The sequence below is a fragment of the Schistocerca gregaria genome, chromosome 7, assembly GCF_023897955.1.
Source record: "Schistocerca gregaria isolate iqSchGreg1 chromosome 7, iqSchGreg1.2, whole genome shotgun sequence".
Lineage (NCBI taxonomy): Eukaryota > Metazoa > Arthropoda > Insecta > Orthoptera > Acrididae > Schistocerca > Schistocerca gregaria.
The window spans coordinates 116,192,147-116,209,228 of NC_064926.1; the positions used below are offsets into that span (position 1 = coordinate 116,192,147).

A 17,082-nucleotide genomic window follows, 5' to 3' on the forward strand; every position below is an offset into this window, starting at 1 on the left:
GTCCCGAGTTCGAGTCTCGGTCGGGCACACAGTTTTAATCTGTAGGAAGTTTCATATCAGCGCACACTCCGCTGCAGAGTGAAAATCTCATTCTGGAAACATCCCCCAGGCTGTGGCTAAGCCATGTCTCCGCAATATCCTTTCTTTCAGGAGTGCTAGTTCTGCAAGGTTCGCAGGAGAGCTTCTGTAAAGTTTGGAAGGTAGGAGATGGATACTGGCAGAAGTAAAGCTGTGAGTACCGGGTGTGAGTCGTGCTTCGGTAGCTCAGATGGTAGAGCACTTGCCCGCGACAGGCAAAGGTCCCGAGTTCGAGTCTCGGTCAGGCACACAGTTTTAATCTGCCAGGAAGTTTCATATCAGCGCACACTCCGCTGCAGAGTGAAAATCTCATTCTGTGTTATAATACTTTCTTTATCAGATTTGGTAACACAGTCGTTTAATTTATACTCTAAGTATGGTTCAGTATCTGCGTCATCACCATTTGCAGGATCTCTTAAATCTACCTATCTAGTACCTTTAAAATCAGTATATCCATCTGTTAAGTTAAAGATGTTATGTAATTGTTTATTGAGTTGCTTAATTAGATATCTATTTTTAATCAAGTTTTGATTGCAAATCTTTGATTACATATTTAATTTTTTTAACTCTCATGATTTTATATTTCCAATGATTTGTTTCTTCATTTTATTCCAAAAATATCCTTTTCCTAAACTCAAAATATTATTAAACTTATAATTACTTGACTACAATTTTGAGGACAATAGACAGATATGACCACTTACTAGTTCCTTTAAATTTTGTTTCCGCTGCCAGTTACAGAACAACCCACATGAACCAAGATATTTAAACAGTGCTTTGTGAATATCTCCCATTATATGTATGAAACAATTTTTATCATTATTTTCATAACAGCACATCCAATGTTTTCCAAAATTGTTATAATTATCTAAATTAACCATTGCAGATTCATGCCTTTGGTTTATCAGGTGATTTCATCAATCATAAGAATACAACAAAAACCCTTGATGTTGAATTGTTTAGTGAATTTTTTCTCAGTCAAATTTTCATAAAGATTTATTATGCTTTGAGTATGGTTTAGAAGTATCGTTTTACTTCTTTGCACTCCACTTCCATTCTTCTAAAATACTATGTTTAGTCTTTTTTGTTCCTCCAATTGTGCAGCACCTTCGCTTTTGTTTATGACTGCATTTTCAACAACAATGCGCCATCAGCTAATGAACTATTGTTAGCTATATATGGCAATGCTGCCCAATGAAATGGAACAAATACTCCTTTGTGTTGTGTTAATACAGAACCTGCTTTCTTTTGGTGTTAGATATTCAATAAATTTTTCAGAACAGTAATACCTAATGTTATGAGCCAAATTCTGCCATATTTAAACCTCTCTTTTCTTTTGAGCACTTCCTTGTTGCTGAGTTTATCTTTTATTTCGTTTAGTATAATTCTGCCACTAGGTAACAATCTGTAATCACTGCAATAGTTTTAAGAGTCATCTTACTTTAAATCACCACAAACAGACTCATGGTAAGTAGAAATTAGTAGAATCTACTCTAAAAACGTTTTAAAAAAATTATATTATCTCTCACTATTTGTCTTGGTACAGACTGTATAAAAATAATCTGATCTGGCACATCTGTATTTCTGAAACTGATAAATGTGTTTAATGAATTTTGTTGTTTGATGGATGGGAAACTGAAAAAGTTTTCCTACATACCTTTTCATAGTTGTTCCATATGCCCCCCCACATATGCATCTCGAATGTCAATGCGATATTCATATTGCTCTCGCACTGCAGCAAGCAAGTCTTGAGTTATAGCTTCCACACTTGCTGTTAACAGATGTCTCAGTTCATTCATTGAAGTTGCTCACAGAGACTCATAAGCGGAGTCTGTTACAAACCCCCACAAGAAATAATCATATACAGTCACGCCTGGTGATCTTGCAGGCCAGAAACATAACGATGGATCAGTTGGTCCAGTGTGGCTATCCCCTATCCTATCCCTGCACTTCCAGATGCCCTATGCTACTGGTAAATAAAGTCGTTTGAATCAGTCTCTAAATGTGAGAAAAGAAAGATCTCAAGCATACCGAGATATGTGCCTCCTGTAACAGTATTCTTTGCAAAGAAAAATGGACAAAACACCTTTTCCTATAAAACTGCACAAAACACATAAAATTTTGGAGACTCACTCTCATGTTGTACAATTTCATGCGGTTTTTCCATAACCCCTATTCTCACATTGTGACATTACACTTTGTCCATTTAAATGAAACGTTTCCTTGTCACTAAACACTAAATGTGGAAGAAAAGAACGAAATTACAGAACTCCACGCTTTGTTATTTGTCACCCTCATGAAGAGCTTGCAGTATCTCAATTTTGTATGGTTTCATCTGTACATGTCGATGCAACACACGACAGACGGACTTCGGCGGGCGTGTTGAGTTGTCGAGCTGCATGGCGAACAGATTTTTGCAGAATCATTACGTAACTATGGCAAATGCGTTCGACATTATGTCAGACACTCAGGGACAGCTGGCGATATGCCTTTATAAAAACATCCTGTTTCTCGGAATTGTTTGTGCCATCGTCTAATGTTCTGTACTGTAGGAGGATCCACACCACACCTAGTACGAAAGTCACGCTGAACAGTTATTACTTACCGTAGAACCCAAAATGGTTTCTGTTGTCCCAACACCATTTTTAGTAGAACTGAAGTGGGTGCACACTGGTGCTACCTAGTAGGAACGATGTAAATCTCAAGAGTATGCTCTTCCCAACAGTAGTTATTCATGCATATATCGGATACAACATAACAATTATGGTATTTGTAAATCAGATGAATCTTTTTGATACACCCTGTACTTTTCAGTATGTCTAAGTTAAATAAAAATATTTGTTATCCATGTCCGCCTCTTGTAAAATACTCTCTAAAGACATCCTGTTTTTCAAGAGTGAAATCATCCAATACAACAAGCAAATTGTCTTGAAACTCATTGTGGGGAATGACTTCATTATTCTTATCAATAAAAGTAGTAATCTTCTCACTATTTTTATCTTCCACCTTTTCGCACATTTTAATATGTTCTTGGCATTTGGCTGACATAAGCTTTTAGAGTAAACATACAGATGGTTGATTTCATTCCAATTCACCGTTCCTGGATACAGAATATAATTGTCAAAAATTAACTTGATTTTTCCACATCCACTTCACCCTATTATTAGACACCAAATAAAACTGGGTACACTTATTTTTCGGTTTCTTCTCTAGAATTCGTATTTTTCTTTCCCAATCAATTTTAATTTAATTAATGTCATTTTTACCAGCAATAAACGAGCCATCTGCTCCGATTGGTGTTAAATTATGTTTTCTCAGAAAAAAACATTTTCTGTGTCTATAGGATACAGATATAGTAATGTTGGACTTGTTGCTTTTTGTTCAACATTTAAACTCCAAATATTAATCTAAAAATAAAAACTGTGTTGCAATTGAGAAAGAATATAGGTTCCTGTTGTGTGATATACTTTGAAAAGTGTAGAAAAACTAATTCAGTCAAAATAGCCAAATATCCACATTAATGCAAATGACTTTTTAAGTAGAGTTACTATTTGAAAGTGATGTTTAAATGTGTACGATATTATTGGAAGCATGCTTAGATTTTGTTGCCAAACTCTCCCTGTTAATGAAAAAAATGTTACTATTGGTGTTCTCAAAATATTTCAATTTAAATTAATCTAGATAATTTTAATTTGGCTGATGGAATTTTTGTCAAATGTACTGACCATTTTCATCAAGAAATGAATATCAGTGCATCTTTCAAGCATTATGGTGAATTTGGTGGATCACTAGTTCATTACCCACGACATCCTGTAGTTATACATAATAAAATTCAGGGCCTGGAAATAAAGGTAGCTACTTAAGACGATAATTTGATTGAATACAGTGGTGCTACAGTATAATTAATTTTAGAAGTTATTTATTAAATTTTTATCCTCTATAAATGAATGATATTGAGAGTTATCAGTTTTACTCATTCCCAATAAATAAGAAGACTAATAGTAACTTAAATCTTACTAATAAGGAAGATGGTAGGGTTCATCAAAATCACACTCAGCTGTAAATGAGCTTCAGTGTTATTGAAGCTGATTGCCCAACATATTACTGAAAAGCCAATACAAGGTTTATCGATGATTATGTGACAAAGTTGTTGGAGGTTACCACCATAAAGAAAGGAAACAATATTTTATGTTGAACTGAACACACATTTATTTCTTGATCTCTCCTTATGCAGTTGACTTCGTCTGTAGCCACTGAGTTAATCATGATGAGCTTATCCTATATAATGGGAGACAAAAAATAAAAATGATGTACTTTTAACAATAAATTTGCTTGGGGATTGTTATTACAAGGAAATAATATGACAGGGTGATACTACTGTAATTTTTCTTGAAGTTATAGTGCAAACTATGCCATTCTTGGATGGGCTGGCCACTATCAGTCTGGCATTGACCACACTTCCAAAGCAAGGTAAAATTGTTGGAAAATCAATGGAAATCCGTGTTCCTGTGGGTTAGATAAGTACCAGAATATTCACTCTAGGTAGCACAAAAAAGTAAAGATTTTGAAGATTCCCACATTTTCCTTTGGACCACAGATCGTAGTTATTGCTGGATTGAATGGAAAGAGAAATTTTGAGTTAGATATCACCAATTACTATAATTCTGCATAATGTGATATGGTTATTATACTTATGTTGTGTTCCGAAATATTCCAGAAAATAATCAGAGTAATGACTACTCCTTACTCAGTCACATCAAAGTACAGAATATGCACATAAGGAATGGGATAAATGAAGTTTTTCCTCAATAAATGTGGAATCTAGATCCCCCAATCATTTGTCTCTATGCAAATGATGGTTTCTGAGATTTTAAGTGAGCCACACAATTGAATGGTGATGTTGACATAAGTGCATAATCTATCATTAATGTTATCCCATCTATGTCATAGATATGTCAGCTAGAATTAATGTATTGGCTATACAGAAAACTATAATTAAACTGAATTCCACATTCAGCGATAAGACTCTATATAAAACTATTGATTCAGTAATCATGTGTGGTAAAATAAATTTAACATATGATGTTTGGCATACGATTTCAATTATCTGAATAAAATAGTATGAGTAGATTTTCTCTGCAAAACAAGATAAATGAAAAAAATTACTATGACTATAACAGTTAAGAAATAATATCTGTTATTATTTCACTACACTTAGATTATGTTAGCCTTTATGAATTTTTAAAATTGTTTATTATTTGCCTAACATATAAAAAAATCGATTTCTCCTGGAGCCTAGAAGTGGTGCCACAGTATACAAGTGCTGCCTGCATGAGAGCACTAACTTGACTAGTCAATTCAGGAAGCATGCATGACACAAAGCACTGCCGTGCTGGATCTTAGGTAACAGACAACAGTTTCCTCTTTCTTTCTTCCACAAATATATACGATTTGAAAACGGTTTCTGCTAACCTGTACAGGCAAAGCTACTGCTTTAGGTAATGTTTCAGCTGAACCTTTCCCAATTATTTGCTGTCCTGCATCCTTCAAGAACATGTGACAGGTCAACAATCTAAAAACAGATGAACAGCGGACAGCAGCAGTGTCAGAGAAAAAAGTGAGACAGCATCAGCACCAGGAAATAACCCAGAGGGAGAAAATAAAAAGCAAACAAGAGACAGCAACAAAAAATTTCCAGAGTTCTTTGATATGGCTATTTTATGCTATTTTAAATTATATTTAAATTTCACTAATAAAGTTTGTTCTATGTAAATGGAGCCCTGACTCAAGAAGCTCAACAATGTAAGAAATTCTACTTTTGTTACAAATGTATGAGCTAGAGGTAAATAATTTGTATAACATTACAGGATGCAAATATTTTGACACTGAATATGGAGACAATATTCTATGGAGGTTAATAATCAGTTCATGAGTGTTTTACTATACAGACATTTGAAATTAACAACTAACCGATTTTCTTTTTCTTGGGGATGAACAGGCTAAACTGAAATACAATAGATTGAAGGCAATGAAAAATAATAATGATGAATTTGATGGCCTACAATTTTTAGTGTGAATTCCATTAAAATTTTTACCTTATTCTATTTGAAGAGAAAAATATATTGATCATGAATAACATTTTATGCTTTGTCATATCGAATTCCAGAGAAGGAACATCCTCCTGCTCGAAATATTAAACATATAAAAAATACAAATGAAATAAAATAAAAAGATATATAAAATAAAGTAAAAGTATGAAATATGTTATGCCTAATATTAACGATTCCTCTGCTCACAAAAAGCAGGCTCCCAAGGGACTCAGTGGACCCACTTGTTACTTACATGTCTAGTAAAATGTGCTCTATGCGAGAAACAATTTGTAATAGGTCATATGTCCATTTGAAAGTTTTTGCTTCTAATTATTAATCCTGTTGTACCACTGAGTATTGACAATTGGTCCTGGAACATCCAGTACAAGTGTTTTGGTAATACACAATTATTTTGTTGTAAAGTATAACAGTGCTTTATTTATAATATGTGTAGTGCATACAGGAGCAGTTAATAGCTTCAGAAATCGTCTTTTTGTTGTAAAGTATAATGTTGCTTTATTTATAACATGTATGTGGTGGATACAAGAGTAGTTAGCAGCTTCAGAATTCCCCTTCACACAAGTATTTTGCTGTAAAGTATAATGGTGCATTATTTATAACATGTGTATGGTGCATACATGAGTAATTAGCAGTTTCAGAGTTCGCCTTCAACGTGTATCATTTTCTCAGCAGCTGTAACTAATAGATGTGCGTGGAACTGTGGATCGAGCTTGACCTCGAGTGAGGTGTGGTTCTGGCACAGGCCTTGACACCAATGTATTGGCTGGCTGTCTTCAAGTCTTTGATGTGACCAGGCTTGAGAACCTGTTCAACAGTAAACAAAACACATCATATTCCATAGGTAGCTGCTTACATCCCAGCCACTGTAATTTACATTTGCTGTAAACTCTAAGCTTATCTTTTATGAACAAAAGCAATACAGCACTGAGGAAGATATGACAAATAGTTGGTTTCCTGACTTCTTCCACAGAAAATAAATATGCTTTCTTTGAAATAGTTGGTGCTCTGCATGCCAGGAACATTGTACTAGCGTTTAGTTGCTTTCTCTTTCCTAATGCCCAAATGCATTATTGTCCATATTATTGGGTATAACTTTCAAAATTTGTTGGTATTCTGTTATATACTATGCGAGCATACCAATATCTGTAATTTAAGTCACAGGTATAGTATACATATATTTACAATGGAATTGAGATGCAAATAAGATGTAGACTGTCAGTTTAGGATAAAACTGAACAATTTATTGAAAATATTTCCTTGTTTTCATATTATGCTGAATAGTTATTTGTTTATATGTGGCTAAAGTTTTAAAACTAATCACACTGCTTTTCTCATATCACTTTACCTTTGTTATGCTCTCACCTTCAGAAAAGGTATTTAATATTCACTCTGTCGCTATGTGATATACTTTGCTGTATAAGTCACTAACATGGAGACATCTTGTGGTATTTTATTTTTGCAGTCACGTGTCTAAACTTACTTTCCCTAACTTACTTGTTAAGAAGATTCCTAAACAGCTTAGAGAATATTAAATACTCAGGTAAGTGGCAGTATAACACTTCAACATACATTGCTCATCCAGTGCAGTCCCTACTACTATGCCCTTTCATTTACATTAACTATATAGTCAAATGACATTTCATGTATCTGTGTTTTAGGAAGAGAAATTGTTTTAACTCTGTTTATATTCAGAGTATAAGATAAAACTATTGTAACCAAATGGCTGCTAAAAGAACTTTGGGTTAGCACTAATCAGGACACTTACTGGACAGTTGGGGAATATGGAAAGCTTTGAATCGTTATTGAGAAGTCTGATTCAATATTGAGCTATAAATGACTTCTACTTTGGGAAAATGTTACAGTAAAATGTTGTCATCACTTTCTTTTTAGTCATGCTTCATCTGTGTTACTCATGTTGCACAGTTTTAAAGGATGGATTTATCAAACCAAAATCGCACAGCCTAATTAGAACTGCAGTTTAAAATTATACCTTGTGTGCATTTTCAGTGATATTTGTCATTAAACTGTAAGTTGTAGGTCTGGCGCTAAGGTGAGTTTAAAAGTTGTTGATCTATGTTTTATGGGTAGAACAATGACAATTCTTCAATGAAACTACAGCAATTATAGCATCTGTGATCAAGTAACTAATGTGGTAACTATGTCCAGTGCAAAATGCACTAACAGGTATGCCACATAATAGAGACTCCCAATGGAAAAGGATGATATCTAGTGTAGAATGAGATTTATTAATACCATATTTATTGCATATCTCAGCACTAAGCAAAGGCACTAGTTGGTTTTTTACCGAAGACAATAAAATTTTTCACATTATAGAAGCAAGAGACACATAGTTTTTAAGCATTTGAGCATGTAGCACGGAAATAACCCTTACTTATTCAGAAACGCTAATCCTTGTAGAAACTTGTAATGGGCATTTGAAACGCCCTGAATAGAAGACAAATGCAAAAATGTCATTTGGACTTATATTTTATGCCATGTTGGAATGAGATACTTTAAGATACAGTAGATAACCATATCCATGTGCCACTGACGGACTATTGCGGGGTCGTACACAAAATCCATATTTAGAAACCATAACTATTTTAGTGAGTCATACTGTCAGCATTAAAGGCCAATGTGGTTGAATGTAGCTGCGTATTTAACATCTATTTTAAGAAGAAAGAACCTAAAACCACATGTCTCGTTTTAAACACTTAACATTTACTAGTCTAGCGATATTTTAGCTCTTGTGTCAGGTGTCTTTTACCGAAAATTAAAACAGGAAGAAGAACACAGTATTCCAAAGCTACATAATATAATTATTTACTATAAACTTCTTTTATTTCCTTTTAAAAGGATATATTGTTCATTTTTTGTTTCAAAATAACTGAATTTGGACCATGAATTTTGAGTAACTATTTAAGACAGGGGCGTAATGTTTTATTTGTTACACAGTATAAAATGGTCATTCTTTGTTGTGGTCTTCGCAGGACATGCAGATCCGTTTAGTGTGCCTTTTACACACGTTTTGAACAAATCACAAACACTGATACTGATGAAAGCCAACGATCGTTTGTACTTGAACACATCTGGTATCTTCTACCCTTTCTAGGCATTAGTAACTGTTCTTGTTCACAACCTTGGGTACTGGCACCAGTACTTCTCTGTGCGAGATAAAATTTTGTTTTTTGTCGTAGATTTTGTGTGTATTACAACTGTTTGTCTTTCAGACAATAAAGTAGATTGTTACATCCTTAGTAACATTTTTCAGAAACTCACTTCTTGTAAATTTTTGGCAGAGCTCAATTTGCAAACAATATATGAGTAAATTTAGAGCAGATACGTTTGCCAAATGAAAAATCTCTTCTGCTGACTCTGTAATCATAAGTGTTGATCCACCTCTTTTATAGTGTAAAACATTACAACTTCTGGCTTTCTCTGAGAACCTGTACCTTCATCACTCTTTTTGTCACGGTGCGTCGTTGAGATGATTACAACAAATCGCAATACGCCTGGAACATATGACAACATTGTTACATCTTGTGTGAAACAGAACATGCTCAAAGCTACAATTCTTTGTTTATTTTGTTAAGTTGTAGACGATCATATGTTTTGTTCTTTCGTAACGTTGCTACTAATGTCATCTTTTCTCCAATAGAATTCGATGATGAGCCCCTCTGGGGTCCACGTTGTCAGTACTTACATTGCTGCCAGTACCTTATATGAGAATAACAAGTCGTTGCATCATTTCTGAATGCTTCATTGGTTTGTTTAGAGGTCTATATATTTAAAAGTTCGTACCATAAAATGTCTACTAATGCAAAATTCTTAATGGCGTATTGCTTGGCTGTTTTGGCAGATACTGTCGGAAGGAACATCGTCCTCGAAATAAATTTAGTTGCTCGTCATTTCTCATATATTATCTAGCAATATACGGCTTCAAATATTTATCTTGGAACGAAGTGACTAGTTTGCGCACAGCATGTAACTTGTCAGTCTTTTTTCAACCTTTTCTAGTCGTTTTATATCGAAGTGATAACAGTTATGGGTTTAGAATTACACAACACAACGTAAACACCGTCTCTCAGTATACACCAAAACATGACGAGATGAATGCTGCCCGCACCCTGTTAGGAGACGGACAGAATGTGAAAGAGTCTGTTTCTAGGAACCACTAGCTACACTCCAACAGTTAAGCCATAGTCACATGTGCTGAGGCATTCAACTTGCAACATGATGACTTGATCTCCACCATTCTGCTGAACGCCTAGAAATGGACGAGCACTAAATACCTCAGATACCTTTATCTATTGCTCACACAGGACGAGGCAGATGACACTGGAGTGGGCTCGGCCTCTAAAACCAACTACACGAGACATTGTGCCCACATCAGAGCGGAAGTGCTGGTTAATGCTAACTAAAAGTTTACCTTTATGATTTGCGACTGCAGTGCTCTCCAGCGGTAGTTATTGGCTGCGTATTTGACTCGCGAATCACACACCTTGTTTACGTAATGGACAGACGTCAAATTCCTAAATTAGATTTATAAAAACACACGCTTCCTCTCTTGTCAATATAGTGGTTATGTTGTTCTGTCTGTAGTATACATAAATAAAAACTTCGATGTCCATAAACATGTTCCAAGGCAAAATGAAAAATTCTATGTAGAGTCGTTAGAACATCAGATAATAATAGTTCTGTCACAATTGCTACAATACAAAGTTACAATTGCTTCCCCACATAAAAGAAAAATTATTTCATAATCCTAACTTTTTTAAATTGAGATCATTCTTACTAAATCACTGTTTCTATGCAGTAGCAGAATTTTTAGAACATTTAAGAAATGTGACTTGAAAAAAGAAACTGAAACATGTTACTACAAGTACTACAACGTTCCTTGTAGAGCAAACCAACCAAACAAACTCACTTGTGAGAGAAAGCACACTGATATTCTTATATTTACACAATTACAAACTTTAAATCAATGAGAAAGTCACATCATGAGATTTTCACAGTGCAGCGGAGTGTGCGCTGATATGAAACTTCCTGGTAGATTAGAACTGTGTGCCCGACCGAGACTCCAACTAGGGGACCTTTGCCTTTCGCGGACAAGTGCTCTACCATCAGCGCACACTCCGCTCCAGAGTGAAAATCTCATTCTGGAAACATCCCCCAGGCTGTGGCAAAGCCATGTCTCCGCAATATCCTTTCTTTCAGCAGTGCTAGTTCTGCAAGTTTCGCAGGAGAGCTTCTGTAAAGTTTGGAAGGTAAGAGATGAGGTACTGGCAGAAGTAAAGCTGTGAGGACGGGGTTTGAGTCGTGCTTGGGAGCTCAGTTAGTAAACATTTGGACTTTGCAGACACTATTTATGCGCTAGTATAATAAAATGCATGTCAGCAAAGGTTGTAAGTCTGACATCGGAAAAAAAGAGTAGCGTTGAAGTCTCAGTCTGAGCTTCAAACCAACTTTACCCAAGGTAACTGGCTGGAAAGTGGAGATCCCAGCATCAAGCCACGACGAAGAAATTTATTTATAAAAAAAGTTGGTAGAAAAAACATAATAAAAAAGATGGATAGAAAAAAATATTAATAAAAAAGTTGGTAGAGCACTTTTCCGCGAAAGGCAAAGGTCCCGAGTTCGAGTCTCGGTACGGCACACAATTTTAATCTTCCAGGAAGTTTCAGAAAATCCTATAAGCATTTAGAAAATATGAACTTGCACAAGCAATACTTTAAATTTAGCCAGAAGTGAAACACCTACACATCTATATCCATTGCATCACACTGAAGTTCCATGTTATCATATCGTGAAGCCATTAATCACCGATGTGTTGTTAAATGATATTTAAATACAACAAATAGTACCAACAGCGAAGTATGAGATTCTACATAAGCAGGTATTTTGAAATAGTAGATTTTCATGCAACGTACCTTATAACGCAGTGTGTCCTACGTAAAAACGGTTAGCCCAACACCCCAGATTCAAGTAACATTGAGCTAACCAAGACAACTGGCAACAGACATGTAGTTACCTGTTTAAAAGAGATGCTAGAAGTGGTGGCCATGGGCATCCAGGCATCGCTGACTTCGTGTGATTACCTTACAAGCAGCACGCCGTAATTCTGCAGGCGTTATGTTGTTAATTTCTCCAAAAATGTTCCGTTTAAGATCGTCTAACATGCGATGATTGTGGGCATACACTTTGCCTTTTAGTGTGCTCCATAAACAAAAATCGTATGATGTTATGTTTGGGGCCTGGAGACTATAGGTTCTACTGACAAGTCTGTCTTCAGGGAACACGCTGATAATGTTGCATGTGTGAGCAGTTGCTCCAACTTGTTGGAATTCTGCATGCAGCTTCTCCGCATCTGTTAACTGTGCACAGAAAGGGTCAAAAGATCTTTAGTTATCTGCCATTCTGTAAGGTGCAATTAAAAAGTGTGGGGCCAATAGTGCACATGGAAGACAACACACACCAAATGCCTATCTTCTCTCAGTGGAGAGGTTCTTAGTACAGAATATGTGGGTTGTCCTGAGAGCAGTATCTGCAATTCTGGGAGTTTACATAATCTGACTTTTGAAACCAGGTCTTATCTTACATGAAATGAAGCAAGGGGTCAATATAATTGTCATTAACTGATGTTAACAGTCAGTTACAATAATGAACTCTTTTCTCCTGATCCTCAAATTTCAGCTCTTAGACCGCGCTCACACGATAGACTCTTAATTTCAGTCTTCTAGTATATGATGATGTTATGCAGAAAATACGCCACCCTCTAGCGGTATCCTCCTTATAGACTTGCAGGTACTTTTCATATTGTCCACGTGAATTTTGTCTACAGTTTCAGGGATCCGCACTGTTGGTCGTCTATTCCTCTGAAAATTCTGAACGGATCCTAGAGCCTGTTGAGCAGTTACTGAATAGTATTGGTAGTGGGGACTTTCCTACCAGGATACTTCACTTTATGCACTATCTTACTTTCCTTGATAGAGCCTGTCTTTATGTAACACTTCATAGTAGAAATTCGCTGTTCTAATGCAAACAGACCCACTTCTCCAGATCTTAAACATGAGCTTTCCTCAGCAACTCGCCCATGAACACAAAACTGAAATCAACTTTCTGATAAAATGCAGTGTAGAAATTTTCGAGGCAGTATTGCCAATTCACAACCAATTCGACGAGAAAAGATTAACCAATATGTATGGTATATGCGTTTCGCATAGGACACCCTGCACAAAACCCTCAAATGTGGGCTTAGGCTGAAATCTAGTACGGTGTCCGCCAATTCTGTATTGAAAAGAGAGATACCCAGAATATGACATTGGTCGCCATCTTCCATCTCATGGGTCACCATTCAGTGGCGATGCTCCATACTTCCTGCACGTTGGAAAATGTGCAACGTATTTTTTCGCTTTATGACATTAGAAACTCAGCGTGCTCAACGTTGACGTTCGAATGAACAATATGTGGGACGACAGCTTTAGGGTGGTGCAGAGCGCTGCCTGCGTCAGCTCTCAGCTAGTGTTTACCTTTCGCCTCCAGCCAGCCCTCTCCACTACCAGCCTCCTCGGCACCGCTTCCCTCTGTGTCGCCCGAGCCCTCGTTCCCAGCGCCATCTTCATCTCTGGTATCGCTTAGTTCACCTACATCTACATCTCCTGAGCCTTCGTATTCCTCGTCTGCAGCAGCGAGAGGCATGCAGTATGCCACGAGCAACACGGCAGCGATCAGCAGGACGAGGGGTCCCTTCATGGCAGGAATGGCTTCTACGCACACGCTCCCTCCTCTTATACGGCGTGCTGGACGCTTATCGTCCAAAGTGTGGCAGGCAAGGACAGCTACTTAGTGCATACTTTGAAATGTGCGATTGCCCTTATCGGCGTCCTCTCTTACTGCTAGATATATCTTCTAGGACATGGTGTGCAACCTTGAGCCACAAGGTAATATTTTGCGAAAAGAATTATGTATGCAGAAAATCTGCACTCGACAATGACAAACAATATTAAATTAAACATTGCACAAGCAGCCGATAAAGATTGTGTAAACAACAAAAAATACGTGTATCATAACAGTTATAGGTCTGAGTTATGAATTTCGTTTCTTTAGAAGAACGAGTACACAGAAGGGTAAGAATTAGGTCCATCTAGCATTCTCTAGAAAGACTGTCCTCAGCTATTTTATGTTTCTATCATAGCGGTTAATTTGTGTAATTTTATTAACAATGTTAATAAAATCTTTCACTTGTGTTTCGAGGCCTCTTTTTTTATTTTATATGTCGTACTTACGTCGTTACTCCTTAATATAATTTGTAATTAGGAATCTTTTGATTTTGTTTTCCTTTAGCTGGAATTAGGTGATCTGTAACCTACCCGTTCCTGTAAGAGTTTCCCTAATTGTCGTTGCTGTGAATCACAAGAGGAAGGTAATCTACGAACAACACTATTGATTTATGATCAGGAAGTAACTTTAATGTTTTTTTAAAATTCCCCACGAAACTAACGTTCATATAGTTCTTACTATGAATCACTTTCCTTGATTATTACACAAAACATATGTTGATATTCACAGTCATTTTTTTTCTGCAATTATCCACGGTTTTCTCAAAATGTTACATTATTATTGTTTTTTGACAGGGCCACGTATGGCACAGAAGCGTCCTGCTATTATTTACAATATTCCTCATACCCGTATTTAGCTATATACAGTCTACTCTTGTATCTGTTCTGAACATTGAAAATAATCTTTGATTGTCGAAATACGGCGAAACATTCAGAGTTACTGCTTTTCTTCACTAGACTAAATAAGAGGGCACTCTTCCCAATCTTAATTTCATACTTTATATGTATTCAGTCTTCTCCTATATAATGAGAGTTCGGGAAGGAAATGTTTAGCTCGTCTGCGACTTGTCATACGTGATTCAAATTCACTCACTCTTAGAAGTGCTTTGTTATCGACAGTTGCGTTCTTAAAGTTCGTACAATATAAAGTATATCTTACATAGTTGCTTTGCAGATCAACTGCAATCTTAATAGGAATGTTACACTTAATGTAATGTTTCTACTGTGTTCTTCTCAGGCTTGACCAAGTTCGTAGTGTTCACTGTTACTTTATGTCTGTGACATAGTCGAGTTAACGCCTTATATCATCTGCATATTTATAAGCTTGCCTGTTATTTTAAGCGGTTCTTCAAATGCGTGGTCGATGTAATAATTCTAATCCAGCTGCAAAACATTATAGGTCTTTCTCTTATCGTACCAGTACATTAGTTGCTGTTGAGTTATTGTTCTGCCGTAGATTCTCCATAATGTTTTGGTTTTTTTCCATTTCATTTCGGTAACCCTATGAATCTTAGCCACACATTATCAACTTTTCTCATAGTATTTTACAGTTGTTTGATAACACATGTTCTCATTTGTTCAAGATTGACAGTATTTGGTCCTTTTCTGATCACTCTACCCTTCGTTCTATCTTACCAGGGTTTCAAATGGGGCAATAAAATATATTCATTTATTTTTTTTTTTTTTTTGCTTCCAAAGAAAATGATATACCGAAATGATTTTACAAGTACTCTGTGACCTTCGTTAATTAGTAGAAAACATTTGCAATGTAGAATACTAAACCTGTTTGAATAATGTAATTATTACATTTCACACATCCAGTCTTCCAATTACGATAGAATCATAATGCATGATAAGGTACAGTTAAATCGAGCTAAAGACTTCTTTTCATCGACCAACTGTTAAAAAACTATTATTTTATCATCAAAATAGTAAACATTGGGTGAATTATTTTTTTAGTTTAACTTAATGTGTAAGCTTACATGGAACATTTTGAACAAAAAACAATCGGTTATTGAACATCACTATGTAACACACAAAGGTAATAAGAAAATTAAGAAAAAAAGAAATTACTTAAGTGTTAATTAAATAAATTTGAAAAGTATTTATGTTAATGTAAGAAATAAATAACTAGTTACAATGCCGCACTATAAGGAAAGCATGTGTGAAATGAAAGGCCTATGCCACTGTCAAATCGTTCACCTTATATTTCGGAAACTGGTCTTCATCAGTCGAAGTTTTCAAATCTGTTGGAGAAAACAGAAAATGAAGGCCTTTCCGTACATTACTTAAGGAAGTGTCTGTTTCTGCGAGGGCAGGGGGCGGGGGAGGGCGGGGGGCGGGGGGCGGTGGAGGGCGTGATACCTCTTTCTCATTGAGTCAAAGTAATTACCCGCTAGTTCTATGAAAGCATACAATGGTTAGCTAGAACATAATCACCAACTACCAGACAACCTGTATGTCCGCTTTTGGCTCTGATAAGAGCAGCGATGCGTCATGGTACGGAAGCAATGACTCCTGAGTAAGTCCTTGGAGAGATCTGGCACCATATCTGCACACGAGTTACATAATACCTGTAAATGCCAGATGCCACGTTCAATCACATCCCAGATATGTTGCACCGAGTTCAGATCTGTTGCGTTGGAGGGGGGGGGGGGGGGGGGCAGCAGATCAATTGGAACTCACCATTGTGTTACTTGAACCACTCCATCACACTTCGAGGTTTGTATCAGGCCGCATTATCTCACTGTAAAACACCACTTTGCCCTTGTGGTGATTTGCACAAGCTCAACTGGACCCATGGATGCTAACAGGAATCTTCCCCATAGCTTAATGGAGTGACCGACAGATTGTCTCCACCCTGCAAAACTGGTGTCGAGGAGTTGTTCCCCAGGAAGATGATGAATTCGCGCCCTCCTGACAGCATCACGAAGAAGGTATTGGGATTCATCAGATTATGCAATGCTTTGCCACTGCACCAACACTCAGTGTCGATGGTTATGTGCTCATTCAAGTTGCAGTTGCCAATGTCGTGGTGTAATGTGGCACATGCGGCG

General features: G+C 36.5%; 2 protein-coding genes across 4 annotated transcripts in view; one reads left to right on the top strand and one right to left on the bottom strand.

Moving 5' to 3' along the window:
* LOC126282247 (uncharacterized) overlaps nucleotides 1–17,082 on the top strand; it is a 362,102-nt gene that overhangs the window by 84,657 nt on the left and 260,363 nt on the right. The window lies entirely within an intron of this gene.
* LOC126282242 (uncharacterized) lies at nucleotides 6,575–13,943 on the bottom strand. Its single transcript, XM_049981829.1, has 2 exons — nucleotides 13,718–13,943; nucleotides 6,575–6,992 (listed from the first exon to the last, which is right to left on the bottom strand). The coding sequence occupies exons 1-2, from the start codon at nucleotides 13,938–13,940 to the stop codon at nucleotides 6,823–6,825; spliced, it is 393 nt and encodes a 130-aa protein (XP_049837786.1). The 5' UTR covers nucleotides 13,941–13,943; the 3' UTR covers nucleotides 6,575–6,822.